This window comes from Struthio camelus, chromosome 5, assembly GCF_040807025.1.
Source record: "Struthio camelus isolate bStrCam1 chromosome 5, bStrCam1.hap1, whole genome shotgun sequence".
Lineage (NCBI taxonomy): Eukaryota > Metazoa > Chordata > Aves > Struthioniformes > Struthionidae > Struthio > Struthio camelus.
Genome location: NC_090946.1, coordinates 47,407,229 through 47,426,245, shown reverse-complemented (window position 1 = coordinate 47,426,245; position 19,017 = coordinate 47,407,229). Strand labels below are relative to the sequence as shown.

Genomic DNA, 19,017 nt, shown 5'->3' with positions numbered 1-19,017 from the left:
TTTCGTACAAAGTGTTGTTTTTTTTTTTTTTAAATAAACTGTACTTAAGAATAAAACGTACGTTCTCATCTATCTCGATATATAGGTGAACTCTGCCGATGCTCACATACCAAGTATACCTTAAAGCAGGTATTCATTGACCAGTTAGATGCACGTTTTTCACTTTTAAATTGCTGCTTGGTTGTATTTAAGTGGACTTAAAAATATATATACTTAGTTTTATTTTTAAAAAGTGCATGAATCTACATACAAGTAAAACACTTAGCAAAGAAAAGGTACTATGTTAACCTAAACAGACTACTGCAATTATTGTACTTATTTCCATTGTCAATGAGTAGCCACTTCAAAACTCTGAAATAAGACTGCTTAAAGCTGGATGCCTCCCCTCTAAGCTAGCTGGCCAAAGAGCAATCAGATAGCTACCCAAGTCCCCCAGCCATCCTTCTAAAGGTTATATAATTCCCTTTATCACATTCTCTTTAAGCCCAAGAGAAGTACTTTGGACATCTAACCCCTTTTTCTTAATGATGCATCGCATTTTTAAGCGTCTAACAGCAAGTTAGAGTCAGACCTTCAAGATATTCTCATGCCCATCACAGCCCCCTTCTTGCAAAGGGACATTCAAAATCTCCCCTTGTCACAGTTGCTATATTTGTCCAATGTAACAGTCACAGCTCCCTTTTGAAGAAATAATTGTTTGTCATAGTCTAACTTGTGTTCAGATCTTACTCTCCAGTGCTGCCCACTAAGCATCACTTTCTGATGCCATTGACGTGAAAGTTAATTCTGGAGGTGTTGCGGTCCTTTGCAAGATAGTGCAGAGGACAGATGAAGAGGAAAGGGCCCGACAGAGATACGTCCACTAGTCCCAAGATACCAAGCACAAAGAACATGCTACAATCTTACATTCTCGGTACTAAGAAAAGCACAGTTTTAGTGGATTTTCTGAGAGCTGTCCATTAACATCTTCCTAACATTTATGCCATGCATCTCAGCGCTTTCTTATGTTTCTACTTAAGAGGTAGAAATATTACCTCTTATTCTGGAGACTAGAGAGTCTCACAGTACTGTATTACAACAGAAGAGCAAGAGACAGAGAGCTGACTATACAGCAAACCTGAAAGAGAAAGCTTATTCTTTTAAGACAAGTCAAGAGGCAAAAAAATGATAAGTTTTAAACTACACTTAAAAAATAGCACATTTTTGCAAAATTTCACCCAATTGGTGTATATCGCAGAAAGTTTGGCAGCAAATGCAGTTAGGTATCCATTCTGGTAAACACCCAGTCACACCTGCACAGCAGCACATGCTAAAATTCATTTAGAATTCCAGATAAAAATAGAACATAATGATACTACTCTCTATGATCCTCTGAGGCAAGTGGAAGGAACAATCTCAGGTGCAAGTCAAAAGAACAAATATAATCAGCAGCTTTGCGTATAAGCCCATCAACTTGCTATCTGATAATGGCCAGAAAGTGTTAAAGCCTGGTCAAAAACAGGCCTGGAACGAAACGGAAGAGGTTCTTGCTGTGGCAGAAACCACCTGGAGCCAAATATCAGAAAGAGGGTATGAGATACAGTGCAAGAGTTGTAGTCTATCAAAGAACACAAAGACATCCACAGGAAAGCCTGAAATCTTAGATGAACTGCTCTGAGATCAGTAGCCACCACCTTTCTGGAGACCAGCATGCTGGCACCCCCTTCTTACCTTCCCCCCCCCCCCCCCCCCAAAAAAAAAAAAAAACCCACCAAAACAAAACAAACTTGGAGATGCAGAGATCATAGAATTTTTTCCTGACCATGATTTAGACAACTTGATCCTCATGATAGCGGTAACACTTGCCTAAACAATATAAACACAGGCGCCCAGCATGGACAGTTGCAGATTATGAGTGACCTTTGCCCACTTTACTCAAACAGACAAGATCATATTCACAAACAGATGCAGGTTATCCGCAGCAATCTGGCACTCCTGTCTTACAGCCAGGGAACCAGGTTTGTGTCAACCACTAGTCATTGGGAATGACGCTAAGAGATTATATCTAATCTTATGTCCCGATCCCAAAGAAATGCCAGCTAGCACCTTACAAAGGGAGAGCAGGGAACTGGAGAAAGAGGTTTCCTTTCTTTCTTCTAACAGAAGAGGGCCATCACCTTGCCTCAAAGGCTGCAACATCTGCCTTGCAGGGGATTCATGCCCACTACTTCTTCAGAGCTTCCAGATTAATCCTCTAGCTACTCCAGCAGCCACATCCACACAAGAGGAAATATTAGCTTCCAATTACAATACCACTGTTGTGAAGTCATCCCTGGTCAGCCACATTGCTTTCCTGCTGTGCCTTTAGAGTAAAAGAACTTATCACTGACCAAGGCTCATACAACTACATCAGCTTCACTTACTGGAACTGTTCGTTCTTTCTACATCATACCCTGCAATCTCTGAGTAAAATCAGTTCATTATAAGGAGATCTTTAATAAGAAATTTGCAGGGGTGGGGGGAAGGAGGAGGGGAGGAAACACTATACATATACATCAAGGCTAAATAAGTGCCATTCATATCACAAATACTACCTTCCAAATCCCCACATTAGAGATGCCTTCTGTAAAAGATCTTGCCAAAGAGCAGCATTCTATACCTACAAAATGTTTAAATATAAATTAGCATAATTTAGTGCTAATAACAGTCCTCATAAGTCAGAGCCATCTTCACGCTAAACAGCAAATATCTGAAAAGCTATTAGAATTTATTTTAATATGACTGGTCAATGGAATTCCAGTAACTGGTTGAGAAAAAAAAAAAAAAAAAGAAACACACAACAAGAAAAATCTAACACTTGTCATAAATTATTTCCATACTAAAGAATAAACGAGCTCCTTTGTGGGGGGGAAAAAAAAAAAAATCAGTCCTAGCACTTTCTCACGCAAGTACATGTTACAAAGAAGAAAAGTAAGAGAAGGCAGGCACAAAATATATATTTTTTTTAAAGTCAGTGGAAATACCACCTTGGACTGTAGCCCTATAAGCAAAAGAAGGATTGCATGGGACTACAACATACAAATATGACTAATTTCCAGCATAAAATTTCATGAAGCAGCAAGACAGCATCTTGTGATGAATGCAGGTCAATCAATCCTCATTTATCGCTGGGTATATTGTCCAGACTGCAGATCATCTGTGAATGAAGATAGGTACCCAGAAACCTACATTTGAATCAGCTTGGGTCCTACTAAAATTTACCAATCCAAGCACAGAACTGTGGAAACATGGTTTCTTCCTAGAGTATATAACAAGTTTGGGCACTTTCACAAGGCATGAAATCCAAGTTAGGCTCCTGAAGCTGGCTCAGGTCTGGTGTTTCAGCAACACGTTCCCAGGCCTAGGAATGCTAGCAGTACAATTCAGCTATCCCTAATTAGCCAACCATAGAACTCGTCTGGGTCTGATAGCATGACTAAGCATGACCACACCAGGCCTGACTCCAGGAGAACTGCTCAGAATTGTCTCTAGAAGAAGCTTTCCAGCTTTGTGGGAGCACCTATTCAGGTCAGAGAGTGACCATCATAACAGAAGTATCCAGCGTGGCACTAAACTTGTGCTGTGCTACTCATCCCCTAACCAGACACTGAAGAGCACGACACAAAAAACACAGAAATGATTCCACAGAGTTAGTTCAGCTCCAAATGGGCTCATTAGCTACAGCTCAATGTCCATATCCCACGCTCCAAAGTATCCAAATTATTCCAGTAGCCACTTTACTCTAGGGTTAAATGCACTCACACAATCTCTTTTGCATTTTCAAGATGGCCTGTGATTTAACATTTTTCTTGGAAAATAAGCTTCTGTCCTGTCAATGTTTCCTATGTATTAACTCAGAAAATACTTCTGTAACAGCACAATCAGTGCTTATTATTATTGGAGCATCTGAAACAAAACTTGTAGTTTTGACAGTTAGACTAGCTTGAATATTTACTTCTGAAATACTGTAAATAGCCAAAAAAGCACTTTACGTGAAAAGTGCTATTTGGATATTTGAGATATTTAGTAAAATGAATCGAATTAAGTTATCTAATCTACATTACACTGTACAGAAGAATGAGTACAGCACACCCAGTTCCACCTTGATTGACAATCTCCATAACGTTACTTTAGCCAGTGTGGTTGCACCAGCTTTTAAAAAGTTGGAATCAAGCAAGATAAAAGCAGCCATCAGCTGGACAGTTACCTCAGACAGTTTGGTGCAGTCTAGATTACACATTAGTTAATAACTTGCTCATGATCTTCATTTTAAGTAGCCACAGGAAACACCTCATCCACAATATCATTCAAACATGGGAGAGAAAGAATACGTTTCCAGACTAGGCAGGTTTCAAGTAACTAAGTATTATCCTTTCTTCTATCCTGCTTTGGCAATAGATTTAGTAGCTATTTTGTTTAAAGAGATTATCTGTGGTACAGACCAACCTACAAATTACCACTCCCATTCTTGCCCACTGTATCAGGAACTTACAGTAAAACATATGCCTTCTTTAATGAGCTATTTAATATCTGATATAAATAGCATAATTTCTATAAATACAGGTCTAGTGACATGCTAGTGACGCATGTCAAAATGCAAAACTTGGATAAAAGCTATACTCTGCCATTGCCTTGATACCCTGAGAACTAGTGCACCAAAAAGGCAGTCATTGCTAGTGGCTAATTTGAATTGGCTACTCTGAATAAATACCTTTAAATTTTATGAAAGACATTAGCTTTAAGAAAAAGAAAACAAATTATCTATTGTGAGAGAAGACATATTTGCCAGCTGCTGAATCCATTCAATAAATTATTAAAAACAATAAAAACACTCTTCTGTAGATCAGAAAACTAGCAAAAAGCCTGTTAAGGATCTTCACATCTTCAAATGTTGAGATTTATCACATGAAAGAGCATATCTTTAAAGTGAAACACAACCTTGATCAGGGAAGGAGAAGAGAATAGATGGTGCTACTAATCAAATCCCAACCTCTCCCATAATGGGGAAAAAAACCTCAAACAAACAAAAAACAACAAAAATGCACACACTCTCCCAACAGTTTCTTCTTACTGTAAAGGTGGATAAAGTACTGTTTCAACTGAACTTTTTGTCACCCTTATATGGGACTATAATACCCAATCTGTTTTCAGTATATCTAAAAGAAGGCCTTGAACCTTTTCCTGAATGCACAGACACTTTTCCTGAATGCACAGACAAAAGATTAATTAAATAACGATCCAGTGAGCTTTACCTTTGTTCTTTTAATGTGTAACAAACTAAAAATACAATAAAAATCAACACTCCTAACCAGTACATGAATATCAGGCCAGGAGTCCATTTCACAGCCTTCTTTTGATGCTAGACTCTCTCAGTTAAGTCAAACATCACTGTGCAAAACCATTAACTGATGAGTATCTTAGAAAAAAATACCAGTTCTGCAAGTGCTCTGTTCATGTGGTATAAAGAAAAGTAAATAAGCTTTCTATATAAAGTGACAGAAAGAACGTCAGGGTAACAGGAAGTCTGATGCAATTTTACAGAAGTCAAAGTTTTTCCTCTCATCAACACAAGCACTGAGTGTGGGTGACGGTTTTAAACCTTTGCATATCAATGATCAGCAAAGGTTAAATTCTCCATGCTTCTGCTATAGTTTTCTACTTACAAAAGAACAATTACCATTAAAGAACTGCACATCTTATTCATCTGTCCATCAGATTTTCCTGACTCTGATATGGACTCCATCACTTGCGTTAGTCCCACAAAGCCCTGAAAATGCTGAAACACTATGTACATTTATTAGTTTCCCTGGAGCAAAGAAAGAGTCTGGGGCTTTTGACAGTGTGAATGACAACCAGTAGACATACTGAAGTTGGGTAAATCGCAGATTTGTTTTATGCCACAAACCATGGGTAACAAAGCAGGTTATTTCTCCCTTTTCATTACCAGTTTAGAATCAGATGAAGAAATTCCTGAGCTCACCTCCCAACCCCTATATTCTAAGATAGTAATTTATAAAGATGGATTTTAGCCCTGTTTTAGAAGGGGGTTATGAAGGACACTGCTTCTTGGATGCCTTCACCACCTTATTAGCAAATAACTCCAAGTAAACTATGGGAAGAAAGAATAAAAATAAAATACACTGCATCTGCTTTTGTTCCTCTCTCACAAACAAGTTGTTACACTACAACTTTGCTACAGAAAAATAACTTACTCTAGATGATTTTTAGCTGTATAAATTAAACAGAAACTGTAACTTGTATGCATTTCCTTCGTTCTAAACAAAGTTGACATCTTTCTCTTAGGTACAGTGACTTAACGTATACTCACAAATAATGAAAAAGATCATTACTATAGACTTTACACAAAGCACATTTTAATTTAAAACCAGACAAAAAGGTCACTTGATTTCTGTACACAAAGTAAGCATTTTTCCCAATATTTCTTCTTAGTTATTACAATGCTGTTTTTTGAAGTGTTATACCAAAGTTTACATAGTTTAAGGACGATCATACTGTGAAAACACTTATCTTTAGAACATTTGATACCATATATATTTTTAAAATATTGCAACTTTCCAGTATTTTTCATTTGTCAAATCAAATTTTATCTTCCCACCCTAACAGACTTTGTCTCTCAAGGACAGCCCCCCCAAAACTCCATCATTGTGACATTTCCCTCATAAGAGTAAGGAATAAAGGCCATCTGCTAAGAAGTAGGAGACCAAAAAACTAGATAACATGTTCACATTACTGGGAATCGTTTTGTGGAAATGTAGATCAGTCAGACTCCCCTAGAAGCAATGACTGCTGGGACAGTCTTCTTCATTCTCTCTTTAAAAGGGCATTTCTATGTGCTTCAGCTATTTCCATCTCCTGCAGCACGCAGAAGTGAAACACGATGCCCAAACTGCTTGCTCTTTAATAACATTACATTAAAAGTATAAATGCCTATAGTTGAAGTAGACTTTTAGTTCCTTAATGGAGTAGAAAGCCATTATCTTTCATTATCTTTCCAAATGCACATATAAACTTCATCAATGTATATTTCCCCAACTGTTGCACGATTGAAGTTTATGTCCCCAAAAAAATCTCACTTTTTTTTTTTTTTTTTGAAGAAATTGCTGGCCCTTCTACCACAGATTATAGCAGCTAGCCACTCAGGTTGAGAGGAAATAGCCTCACATTTTATGCAGAGGAAATAGACCATCTCTGGGTATTCTTTAAGGCTCCTTCCACCTGGGCCTAACTTTCCCTGAAAGTTCTGCTGCTCTTCAGAGCCCTGAGAAGTTCCAAGTGTTAGTAAAGTGAACAAGGAAGCTAACAAAAGGTCATTTGTGCAGACAAATCCAATGAGGTTTGTTTAGCTATTTTCTCCTACTGCAGTAGGTCACGCTGTGATGAGACTAAAACAAAATCAAATTTAGATTTACACTAAAAGCAAGCCACATATAACAGGACAGTACAAATTAAAGTTTTCATACCTCAAGACCCTGCAATTCACTTCCATCTTCTGTATCTTTCAATAGTTCAATCAACCTTTTCTTTTCTCCCTCAAGCAAAGCAACCTGGTTTCCCGAATCCTTTGCCAGCTGAAGTTTTTACAAACAAACAAAAAAAGCCCTTTAGAAACCTATTAGCTCAAACGGCATCGAACTTTTTAAATTCTATGAAATTAACATCCAGTCTTGCTTATTGCCATAGCACAAATTATCACTCTGACAGCAAAATCTAGCAACCTATATATAATAAGCCGATACATTTATATCCATCTTTGACATACATGTGCGCAGGGTTTTTTTGGATGAAAAAGTCATTATAGCTACTACAGGCTTAGAGAAACAAAAGGAGGGAAGTCAAGGCATCTACTTTCTGATAAAAGTTCTCTGTAGATGAGGGTTCTGTGTGGGCTGCACATGAACAACTTGTATATCTAGTCCCTATCTACAGACAAGGATAGCTTCTCTTAACTTAACAGTAAATATATTTAAAGAAAGATTTTTAGGAAATACTTGTCCTCAAAACAAGCTATGTCCAGGCACAAACAGAACAATTCCCCTTTGCAAATACATAAAAGCGTATTACCACAATCCTACAAATATGAGCACCAAGATGAGGACTATCTTATACAGCAGTGTGGAATAAAAAGCAATTGTTAATAGCAAGATTTTACGTTTAATGTTCCTCAAAGAACATTCTTGTTTCCTCAAGAAACTCAACTGTCCCTAGAAGGGCTTAAATACTACTGTTTCAGTTAACATGAACAAAAAAGCTAATGATTTTAGGTCTTAATGCTTACCTCAATGTTCTTTTTAATGAAATCCTGATTGCTTTTATTACGTGTTTTTTCCGCTTGACTCAGAAATCCATTTGTTTTTGTTTCATTTGTACGATCTGAAGTTTGAAAAAGAAGTTGCAAAGTTAGACCACTCTTTTTCTAATTCAATCAGAGCTGTAATAAAAGTAATTCAATTTAAATCTTTAACAAACATGTAAAGTAGATACATAAACTTTTGATGTGCCATTTTCAATATTTGTACCAACCCTATTGCTATATTGAAAACAGATAACTATCAAAGACTAATCTCTTTTTTTGAGCTTTTATTATATGAGTTCATTCAAAGTTAGAAAGGCTAAAATACTTTTGGATTTCTGACCTCAAAAATGTTAAACATGGAGGCTTTAAAAGCAATGGCATTCCTTCTAACCCTCTTATTGTTTCAGTTTTATCATCAGTACAAAACCAGAAAATAGTTTTTGGGGAAACCACAGAACTATTTGGAGATCTATCAAGTACTTTTTTTTTTTTTTTTTAATTAAAACAGCTGAAAAACAGATGATATATTTGATGATATTATAAGATGGCTTATAAAACAGATTTTTTTCCAAAAACAAAGCATACCTTTGAACTGTAAGGCTATTAAACAATTACGTACATTTTTTGTAACAATTACATCTGATAATGTTCTGGCTAAAGCACACTTTTTTTTTTTCCCCAGCAATGGTTTTCTGTCTATCTATCATATAAAAGTGGGCACATACTCTGTTGTTCAGACTTCAACTAGTTTAAAACAGTAATTCTTCTACGATCACCAAGAAAACCAAAGATTTATCAAATTAAATAACAAGTTGAAGCAAATACAGACATCTTTCTCTAAGTCTCACAGACTACTTCCATAGTATTGTCACAATACTATCCTTTTCTGAAAAGCAGAGATTTGAAAAACAGAATTATTTTGGCTATTAAAAAAAAAAAATCAGTTTAACATGTTAGAAGATAGGGTATGACACAGCAGTCACTGCGGTTCTAGCAGTTCATTCTTTTATAGTTTACATCTACTGAACTCTTTTGCAGATTGAGCAGACTAAAAGCAAATTCCCAAAAATATAAAATAAATTCAGTGCATCCTTTTACAACCTATGGACAAAAACTGTGCAACGTTCTCAGACTTACTCTGAAATTGCAAGCAAACCCTAACAGAATGAGGCGTGGGACCTGACCACCAGGAAAACTCTGTCACAGTACAAATTCAAAGCTATTTACAGAAAGCATCCTAAACTGTCTCTGATGTTGCCAGGTAACACGGGAAGAGAATCTATCTAGGAAGTGGAATTATGTAAGAATTTAGAAATAAATACGAACATGATAAGTTGTGTTCTGAAATGAGCAAAATACAAAGCATGAACATGCAGCATATATGAAACACTACTTTTAAATTACATTTTTCGCTACCTGCAGCATGAGAGCTTTTGAGAGGGAGCCATCATACACGATATCTCAGAACATTCAAGTAAAGAAAGGACAGACCTGGATTACTGTGACAAGGAAAACATTAGAAATCACCCTGAGTAAATAAAAGAAAGACTAAGTTTGATCTCAATGAGATTGCTTAAGCAATAACATATAAAATAGTATATTAAAAAAAAAAACAAAACAATCTTCTTAACACTTTAAGCTCCTCTTGCTCAGGCCCTACCTTTTATGACAACCATTATACAGAAATCCAACAACAACCAAAATAACAGGTCTTACAAACCAGAAACCATACCAACAGTCTGCAGCAGAAACAGTAAAAGTCATTTAAGTACTTTATTGCTCATAAGTTGCAAGTGATCTCCACTTTGTGAGTTCCCAAACTAAGAGGATGTACATCACCTCAAAATTGTATGTGCAACAGCACACAGCCACAAAAATGTGTATTTCAAACTGGGAAAGAATAGGGCACAAAAGCATAATTCTATTTATTTTGAAGTGTAGGATCCTCTAAGCTACCATCAGCATTTCATGCTTCTAAACAGTGCCATGTAAACAAGTAATGTCTAAAAGAATCAGTATAGATGTTTGATCTTTGCCAGCAATCACTCAATCCACGTGAGCAATTAAGACTCTACAATAATCAGCATCAAAGAAAAAAAGGAGTTATCCAAAGATTAGCTTTGCCACAACATCCGTAAGATTTCTCTTGACCAAAAAAAGTTACAGAACAGAGTGACACTGTACACAGTTTCAACGCCGTTTTAGATGATTTCTTGAATATAAGCCTATTAATGAAAGAATATAGAACTTTAGATTAACAAAGGTAAGTTTTAAAGAATTTCCATGAAGAACCAGTGATGCATTTTCTAATGAACCTGCTACAAACCTTTATCACTTTACACTGAAAAAGGTGATATAATCTGAAAGTAAAAATTTGTTCATCACATTGAATAAAATGCTCTAGGTTTGTTACAAAGGTTTTCTGTTTTATCATTTGTCAAAAACTAAGAACTGTTGCCATTCCAACAGACAAACTTACTTCTTCTGACTTTTTGGCACAGCCATGAAGGCAAAGTCCCCATTACCCACCTATTTCACATGTTATTTTACCATATCTAGAAATACAAATAACATAGTTACTAAAGCTTACCCTGATTATGCTGGCTTTTACGACAATCATAATCCTCTGGATTAATTTGTGTGTGAAATACTGAAATACATATTTCATCTTCCTTAACGTGGAGGGAATCTGTTAAGAAATTTTTAGTAGAATTTAATTAAAATGTATTTCAAGAAGACCTAGTTTCATGCATATCATTCTATATAATCTCACACATGAAAGTTATAGAAATTCCTTTTTTTTTTTTTTTTTTTTAGATAAATTACATCACCACCCTGTTTTTCAAGAAATAGAGGTGAAAGAATAAGGTGTGTTTTGTTAATAAGAACATGTAACAGAAGAAAACACTTTATACTGTTTCACGCATCTCATGTTCAAACATCATCGTGTTTTTGTTTTTAACAGCTGCTGAATATATATAAGTATATGCACATACAGGACAAATAATTACATTGCAGAAGATACAGCCCTAGGCCATAATGCTCAAAAGTCTCAGCAAACACCTTGCGGCAAGTTATCTGGAGGTTGAAGTGAGAATAAAGTACCCAGATTTTCACAGTTGATATCTGCCTGTGCCTGAATTACTAGGCTTTCAAACGGCAAGGGTATAATCTGGAGAAAAGAGCATTCAAATTCCTTAGCATATAAAAGTTTTTTCAAGTACTCTAAGAAAAAGAACCAAGTCATGGTCCTGACATATATCAGTTGGCAGTATAAGTTACAAAAAAAAAATCATCAAATAAAGCTCTGTATCAAACTCAAGCTCTGAAAAGCAAAATATATGAACTACATTCCATTTCCTTATCAACCTGGACAACCATCTGGGCTGTCAGTCCTAAAAAAGCAGACCTGAGAAGTCAGGCACTAGCATGTTATAGAAAGAATAAGACAAAGATCATGCTGGGGGAGAAAAATAAATCTAAACTATGCAGAACTTTGCCAGTATGGCACACTAGAACCCATATGGCACACGTGCTCTACGGCATTGAGTAACCTTTGAAAAGAATAACGAAACGAAGCATGTAGCTCATTAGCAATTGCATATATTCTGGCTTACCTACCGTTTATTATTATTATTAGATGCTGACACCTACTGGACACTTTTTGCATTCCACCCTTACCAAGCTAAATCTTGTGTTCTTCCCTTAATAACCAAAACTTAAGCATAGAAATAAAAGTAGTTTACCTTGGAGTAGTAAGTTTTGTTTAATTTTTTTCACCACATATTCCTACATTAGTATGCACATATGTCCAAACAATCAAGCTCAGATTTTTGCCCAACAATATCTATTCAGACCTCAAATCCTTATGCCCTCTCCAGCAACGGAAAAGGCAGGATGCACTACAATTCTGTTTTCTTTCAAACAGGAAATCCTTTCAACCATGGCAGAGAGAAGAAGGGCAGGTTGCAGAATGTGTATAGGATTGAGATATCTCTGAGAACTCCAACACTGACCGACTGTACTTTAACAGCAAATTTTTGTAAACTACTCTGAGCATAATTTTGACATAATATATTCTTGACAAATCCAAACAATCCGTTCCTGCTCCTCTACCCACCGACAAAGACATTGTGAGCAGGATGCCTACAGTTTGTTCCAGTACCTCCACCAATAGTAGTCTAGCAACAGAAGGGGAAGGGAGGACACTTCAAAATAGCCAGTGTTTTTCTTTTCCTAGGTCCTTTGGGAGCTTGCACATCCTCTGTGCATTCTTGAAGATAACTACCAATAACTCAGAGTGCGCTTCAACCATTTGCTACAGAACTCCAGCAGAATCATGCTGTTCAGTAGAAAACGCATTCTGTAGTAGGGAAAACATTTCTAAATAGTCCTTAACTTAGTCTGCCACTATTCTAGCTATGGTTTTACAATATTGACATTAACTGTAACTTTTAGGATAATTTTTTTATGCATCACATTCCATATTTCTCTGTGCCATTAATCATTTGTTCACCCTTCTCATTAAAGACCTTGATCCTTCTTTAGTCGTCTGTCCACTTGTAACGGAGCTACAGAATTTTCTTGGTGTTTTAAATCCTACTTAAGATGGTACTGACTTTACTTAGCCTGTTTTTATCTTCAGATAAAAAACTAAATTGCAACTATTGTTTCTTATCAGTGTGTTCATTTCTACTTTGAATATTTTTGTCTTAATCTACATATCAGTATGAAGCTCAAAAGTTATCTTACCAGATTTCCTGTCTTTCCTTCCAGATAATATTTTGACAGTATGTCTTTAACACAGTTCTGCTTTTTAAAGTGGCTAACTATCTTAACTTTTTCCCTAGAATTCTCAGGAAACAAAAAAAAGACCTAAAAAAACTAAGTTCATGGTTTGCATTCTGCCTTTTCCTTAGAATCACACTCTATAATATTCGATGATCCCTTTTACTCAAATTGTCTCTCATTTTCAGAATCTTAACAACTTTTCCAAAAGTAAATTTAATTTAACACAATCAGTATCAAATTTAATGTTTGTTGCCACATTTCAAGGACCTGGGTAGTGTGCATCTTCCTGCATTGTTTTCCAACATGTAACTGAGTAGTAAGTACCATCATTTGGTCCCATTCTGTCAGTACCTCTGTTAAGAGTTCCTAAAAGGACTCAGGCTTTCCCTTCTTCTGGTACAGTCATATTATCAGATCCTTACCACAGCATTGCCATTGCTTCCTTCTCACTCTCTCCTCCCCTTCTCCAACTTGAAAATATTCTCCCAGATACACGTAAGACACCCACATCACCCCTTGAGCTTCTAAGCAATGCTTAAGATTAACATTTTTTAATCGCCTAACCTTCCTACACCAAGTATTCCAGCCTGGCAACCTCTTTCACTCACACCCCCCAGTACCTCAGTAACCTCGTGATTTTTTTTTTGTTTACCAAAACAATTTTTATTTCCTTGCTTATTGTCCAAATACGCCCAAAATAGAGGATAATCATATCAGGATATTCACTTGTCTGTCTTACTTACCAGCTGTATCCTGCCATGATGAGATCAAAGCTAAAAAATGTTTTGTGTTTTCTATCTCCTCCTGACTTCCAGAGGTACTGATAGACTATTTAAAAGAAATAAAGCATAAATATAAACAGTATATATTTAAAGTTGTAGCAAAACACTATCTGCTTATAAGAACTTCAAATGCAGCTAACTTTAAACCATATCAAAATAATTTGTTTTCTTCTTGAGGCTATCAGAACATCTCTTAAAGTTTTGATGAGGATATGGTGGAACTTGAAAGTATCTGTTACGTATTGTGTCTTATGTGGAGACACATTTCACAGGGTGAAGAACTTTTGTAATGGATACAGGGTTCTCAATCCAAATCCACTGAAATTATGAGATGCAGTCAAATCGATTGCCATCATGTCTTTTTAGCTACTGATATTTGTATTCACAGAAAATATCCAAGACTGTAATTAACTTTGGAAGAAATACTAAATCTCATGTTTCAAGGCTTAAATTAACATCTAACTGCTAGAGAACAGGATGAGAGTAACGTGACAGAAACTGTGCTGTAGCATTCTCATGCCTTCTTCAGGGGGCATCTCTAATTTCTTCCATAACAGATAGTTCTGGAATAGACGCTCCTAAGAACAGTCACACTAGAGCAGAATAAATGCTCCTGGCACCGAGTTCACAGATATTACCTCTTGTTATGCTTTATCATACCTGCAAATGGTGAGCTGAAACATAAGACTGTCTGTGCTTGTAAATCACACCTAGACAGCTGTACATTTGGCTACTGGTCACATTAATTTTTAAGGACCATGTCCCTCTTTCAGAAGCCTCATAGCTAATATATATTAAAAATTACTCAAAGTTACTTTTTAAGATCCACTCCTTTGCTTTAAATCAGTCAATAACTGCGAGTTATTTAATGAAAAAAAAAAGTTTATGGGAAATCAGATAATTCTGTTAAGACAATTACAGAAGATAACAGACATACTCTTAAATATACTGTTTTATTTACATAAGTTGTATATTTCTAACCTGAAGTTCTTCCCAGAGCTTTGCTCTCACTTCTTTCCCTTGTTTTTTAATTGCTCTCTCTTTAAAGAGCTTTTTTGCCAATATTGTGTCGAGTTTATTCATCTTCCTTATAGCTGCTTGAATCTGAGGATCTACCTCTGTCTCTTCAGAATCTTTTGAGTTGGAGGAGTTTGCTGCAGATTAAATTTAAAGTTAACATTAGCTTGATGTATTTCAGTTTAAAAAATTAGTACAAGTAATTTGATAAAAACTGCAGATGAGTACAATAATTCACTGGTATATACATCATGCTCATTTCTAGATCTGTTTGTAGCAGGGGGAAAAAAACAAAAAAAGCTTTTTTAAAAAGACTGATGAATCAAGCTCTTATCTGTTCCAGTTGGCCTGGGGTAGGGGGAAGCCCCCCGTTTGGCAAGCGAGTCAAATTTATAAAGGAAGAGTGACAAAATCTCCATAGCATTGACTATAATCACAGACAAAATAAGCTTAAAACTCAAAAAGAATTTCACGGATTCAGATTGACTACTAGAATACAAACTGAAATGTCAGTCATTAACTTGACTAGTCCTGAAGTTGAGAGACTCTATAATATTTCTAGTTTTAAACTAGTTTTAATATTTCTAGTTTTAAACTAGTTTTAATATTTCTAGTTTTAAACTAGTTTTAATATTTCTAGTTTTAAACTAGTTTTAATATTTCTAGTTTTAAACTAGTTTTAATATTTCTAGTTTTAAACTAGAACCAGAAGTTTCAGTCTCAACTTATGCCTCAACCAAAGCAGAGTCGGCTACTGCTTCTGAAAAAATGTAGTTTTGTAAAACGGAAATAGTGAAACATTACAAAAACTAATACTACTGAATTAAAATTTCTGCATTGCCTCTTTTTTTTTCCCCTAGACATGCAGATTACAGGTTCTGATCACTGTTAGCTTTTCCCCTTCACCAATCTCTACCCGCATTTCTGGTCAAGCCTGGCTGCTAGAGCAAGAGCAAAGGAAGATACTTGCAGCACTGCCTTATCCCACCAGTTTCCAAGTTCTTCTGGTCAAATTAGTCTTCTGAGAATAAATTTACAATAACCAAATAAATAGCACTGAATGCTGAAATAATCATAAGGTCCGTTATTCTGGGTTTGGTATTTTTTCTTTAAAGGTTGTTAGAGCTATTGGCTTGAGTCTCAATATACAAGTATGACCTAAACTCAAAAAAAAAAAAGAAAGAAAAAAGAAAAGAGAGAGAATGAGTGAGCAAGCGCATGTGCGGGGAGGGGGGAGAGGGGAGGAAGGGAATTGAGGACCACAGATACCACCAGAAGGTGCGATGACTGCAACAAAGTTTAAAACATAAAAATACTTCTAACACTGAAGAAAAAAAGCAGCAATTCCAATTCTATTCCTTTGATGAAAAACTAGAAGCAAATTTGGATATAGTTAAAATGCAGAAGGAGTACCTGTCCATTTTCTAGTCACTTGAAACCAAAGCTTTACACACCCATTGTCCCCAATGATTTACTGTGACATATTAGTTTACTTTGTGCCAGAAGAGATGAGCGATTCAACAAGGGAAAAGCTATAAAAATCCAACTGAACTCTGGGAAAGCCCCAAGGACAAAAGATGAAAAAAAGACCACTTATTTCAACAGTCCTGAACCTCAGAGATGCACCTGGAGCTAAACCTGAGTGAAACTTTGAAGTTGAACTCTAACCAATTTCTGTCCCAATGAAACAAACGTTATTTTAGATGACTGGCACTGCTGCTCTAGACAGAGTCACCACTAGATTCTGCTCTATTAGATTGACCAAACAGACATAAAAGTCAGATACTAACATAACATTTAATAAAGTGTATCCTTTATTAAAATAATCCCTAAACAACTAACCATCCACCTTTCGAACATCACATTGCATATACATTTTCTATTTATAGCATTTTTATACATATTGTATCTATATATAAATATATATATATAAATATATATATATATAAATATATATATAGATACAGATAGATGCACATGCACGCACACACAAAGGTCCCAAATTCTCCTAGAACCATTAAGAACAAAGAAAGAAAAAAAAAAGTTTATTGCGCTGTTCACTTTATACATCTGAAAAGTAATATCTTCTTTCGTATTACTTATTTTTTTCCCTTGGGAAGGTTCACTGAATTTGAAAGTCTGTATTTCAGCACTATCATCCCCAGAATCTGAATTAGAGATAGATCCTGAAAAACAAACACAAGTAAAAAGCCTTTCACGATAATATGAAATGAACTTTTAAAGATACCATTTGGACTATTAAGAGACTAAAATTCACTTTTCCGCGAGCGAGGGAACACCACAGAGCCTCTACAATGGATTACCGTTTAAATATGATAGCTACCATTACACTAAGACTCATGCTTAACATAGGCGCAGGAATTAAGGGATTTCTTTTGACCATGATTCCACCATGAAATCTATCTAAACTTGAAGAGGGTATCCAAACCCTCTGCTTCACACAATGGCTTTCAATTCTTTGTTTTTAAATAGGTCAGAAGCTTTGGAAAATTAGTTTATTAATATTTACAGAATGCCAAAAAAATTGAATTGAAGCACTTCTACACATGCTGTTTCATTAAAATGAGATATTGCATTTTTATATTTGAAGTGTGTTATTAGTATTTGCATTGTTCAGTTGTTAAATCCTGTAACTTATATCTATATTTTTCAATTTGTTTGGATTGATGGACCTTTATCATTTCTCACAACTGACGATGATCTCTGAACAGCTTGATAAGAAACACTACTGAAAATACTTTCTAGCATAGTTCCATGGATTATATGCAGAGGGTTTATCCTGATCTTTCAGGCCATCACTAACGAGCAGACGTCAGCTCAGACGTCACAGGACACACGCTATATTATCATCACCATTACTATTATATTATTATTCAAACAAGTGAAGAGAAGTAAAGGTGTTAATTTTGACACCATCATCTTCCTCCTACTTCTCTTCTAGGATTTTACCTACTTGCATCCTTTTTACAGCTGCCAACAGAACTTTACCCAAATTACACAAACATAATATTCAGTCTAGCCATAACTCAGGAAAGCGTTAGTCCTTCCCCCACCTGACAACTCATTAGGATTCTGTATATACTCCTGAAAAGTGAGGGTAATATTCTCCGCTGAGTTTTGTTTAGCCGTTCTTATTCTCTTGATGTCCGATTTTTCTCTGTCATCTTTGTTCTCCTCTGGATAGCAGTAGTCTAAACGGTCTCTCTGATGATTACTGGTCAAACCAACAGGTGAATCAACCTGTAAAAAGCAAACTAATTACTACCATAAAAATCAGAAACAGGGTTAATAGTGGAGATAACTACACGCTATTCCAAAGGCTAACAGTGCTTTTATGCAAGATTGCAGAACATGTCTTAAATAAAAAAAAAAAAAAAAGTCTTCTGGCCTGCTACAGACTGTTCTGTATGCACCTTTTTCACACGCTTATTGTTCCACGGACTGCCAGATTTGAGACTGCCAGACTTGGAAGGGATTCCAAAGATCTATGCCATCTGCAGCAGCAAAGGATACAACCAACCAACCAAGAGATTGCATACAACAGCCTCATCCTGTACATGACACAAGGTAACATTCTAATCTCTTGCTTATACTATAGAGTCTAGTCTTCCAAGGGCTGAAATGCTTATGTCTAATTCATCATTGCTAATACAAAGTCATCTGATGGCAACCTTAAAAACCTGACTATGAACCTATGAAAAAAAAATATGTATTTTAATAAATCTGTGGAGCACCTAGGTATCATCCCATTTTACAGACAGGTGAATGGAGGTACAATGCAATTGGATACTCATGGCAGCTCACCTATGTAAATCAAGCTAAAGCTCATACTCTCGAGTCCCAATTCCTACATCCAAATTATCACACCCTGCACCCTCCTTTCCCCAAATTAAGATAATCTTTAATATTAAATATCCTCAGAGGATGTACAGACACCTTACTTCCAAAGGAATCTGTCAAATTCCTGGAGCTGACTCAGATATCATGAAATAATATGTAAAGAAATTTTTAATTTAATTCAAACATTTCCTGACTACATGGAGCGCCTCATAGTCAAGATTTCAATTTGTGAGA

General features: G+C 35.9%; 1 protein-coding gene across 5 annotated transcripts in view; it reads right to left on the bottom strand.

Moving 5' to 3' along the window:
* FSIP1 (fibrous sheath interacting protein 1) overlaps nt 1-19,017 on the bottom strand; it is a 99,271-nt gene that overhangs the window by 69,715 nt on the left and 10,539 nt on the right. For 4 of the 5 annotated variants that reach the window (XM_068946282.1, XM_068946284.1, XM_068946283.1 and 1 more), the window contains 7 exons: nt 17,997-18,183; nt 17,022-17,108; nt 14,887-15,059; nt 13,867-13,951; nt 10,923-11,021; nt 8,315-8,409; nt 7,500-7,607 (listed from right to left, as the gene is read on the bottom strand). In XM_068946282.1, the coding sequence (XP_068802383.1) occupies nt 7,500-7,607; nt 8,315-8,409; nt 10,923-11,021; nt 13,867-13,951; nt 14,887-15,059; nt 17,022-17,108; nt 17,997-18,183 (834 nt within the window). The remainder of the gene's footprint in view (nt 1-7,499; nt 7,608-8,314; nt 8,410-10,922; nt 11,022-13,866; nt 13,952-14,886; nt 15,060-17,021; nt 17,109-17,996; nt 18,184-19,017) is intronic. The other variant, XM_068946285.1, reaches the window with a different exon arrangement.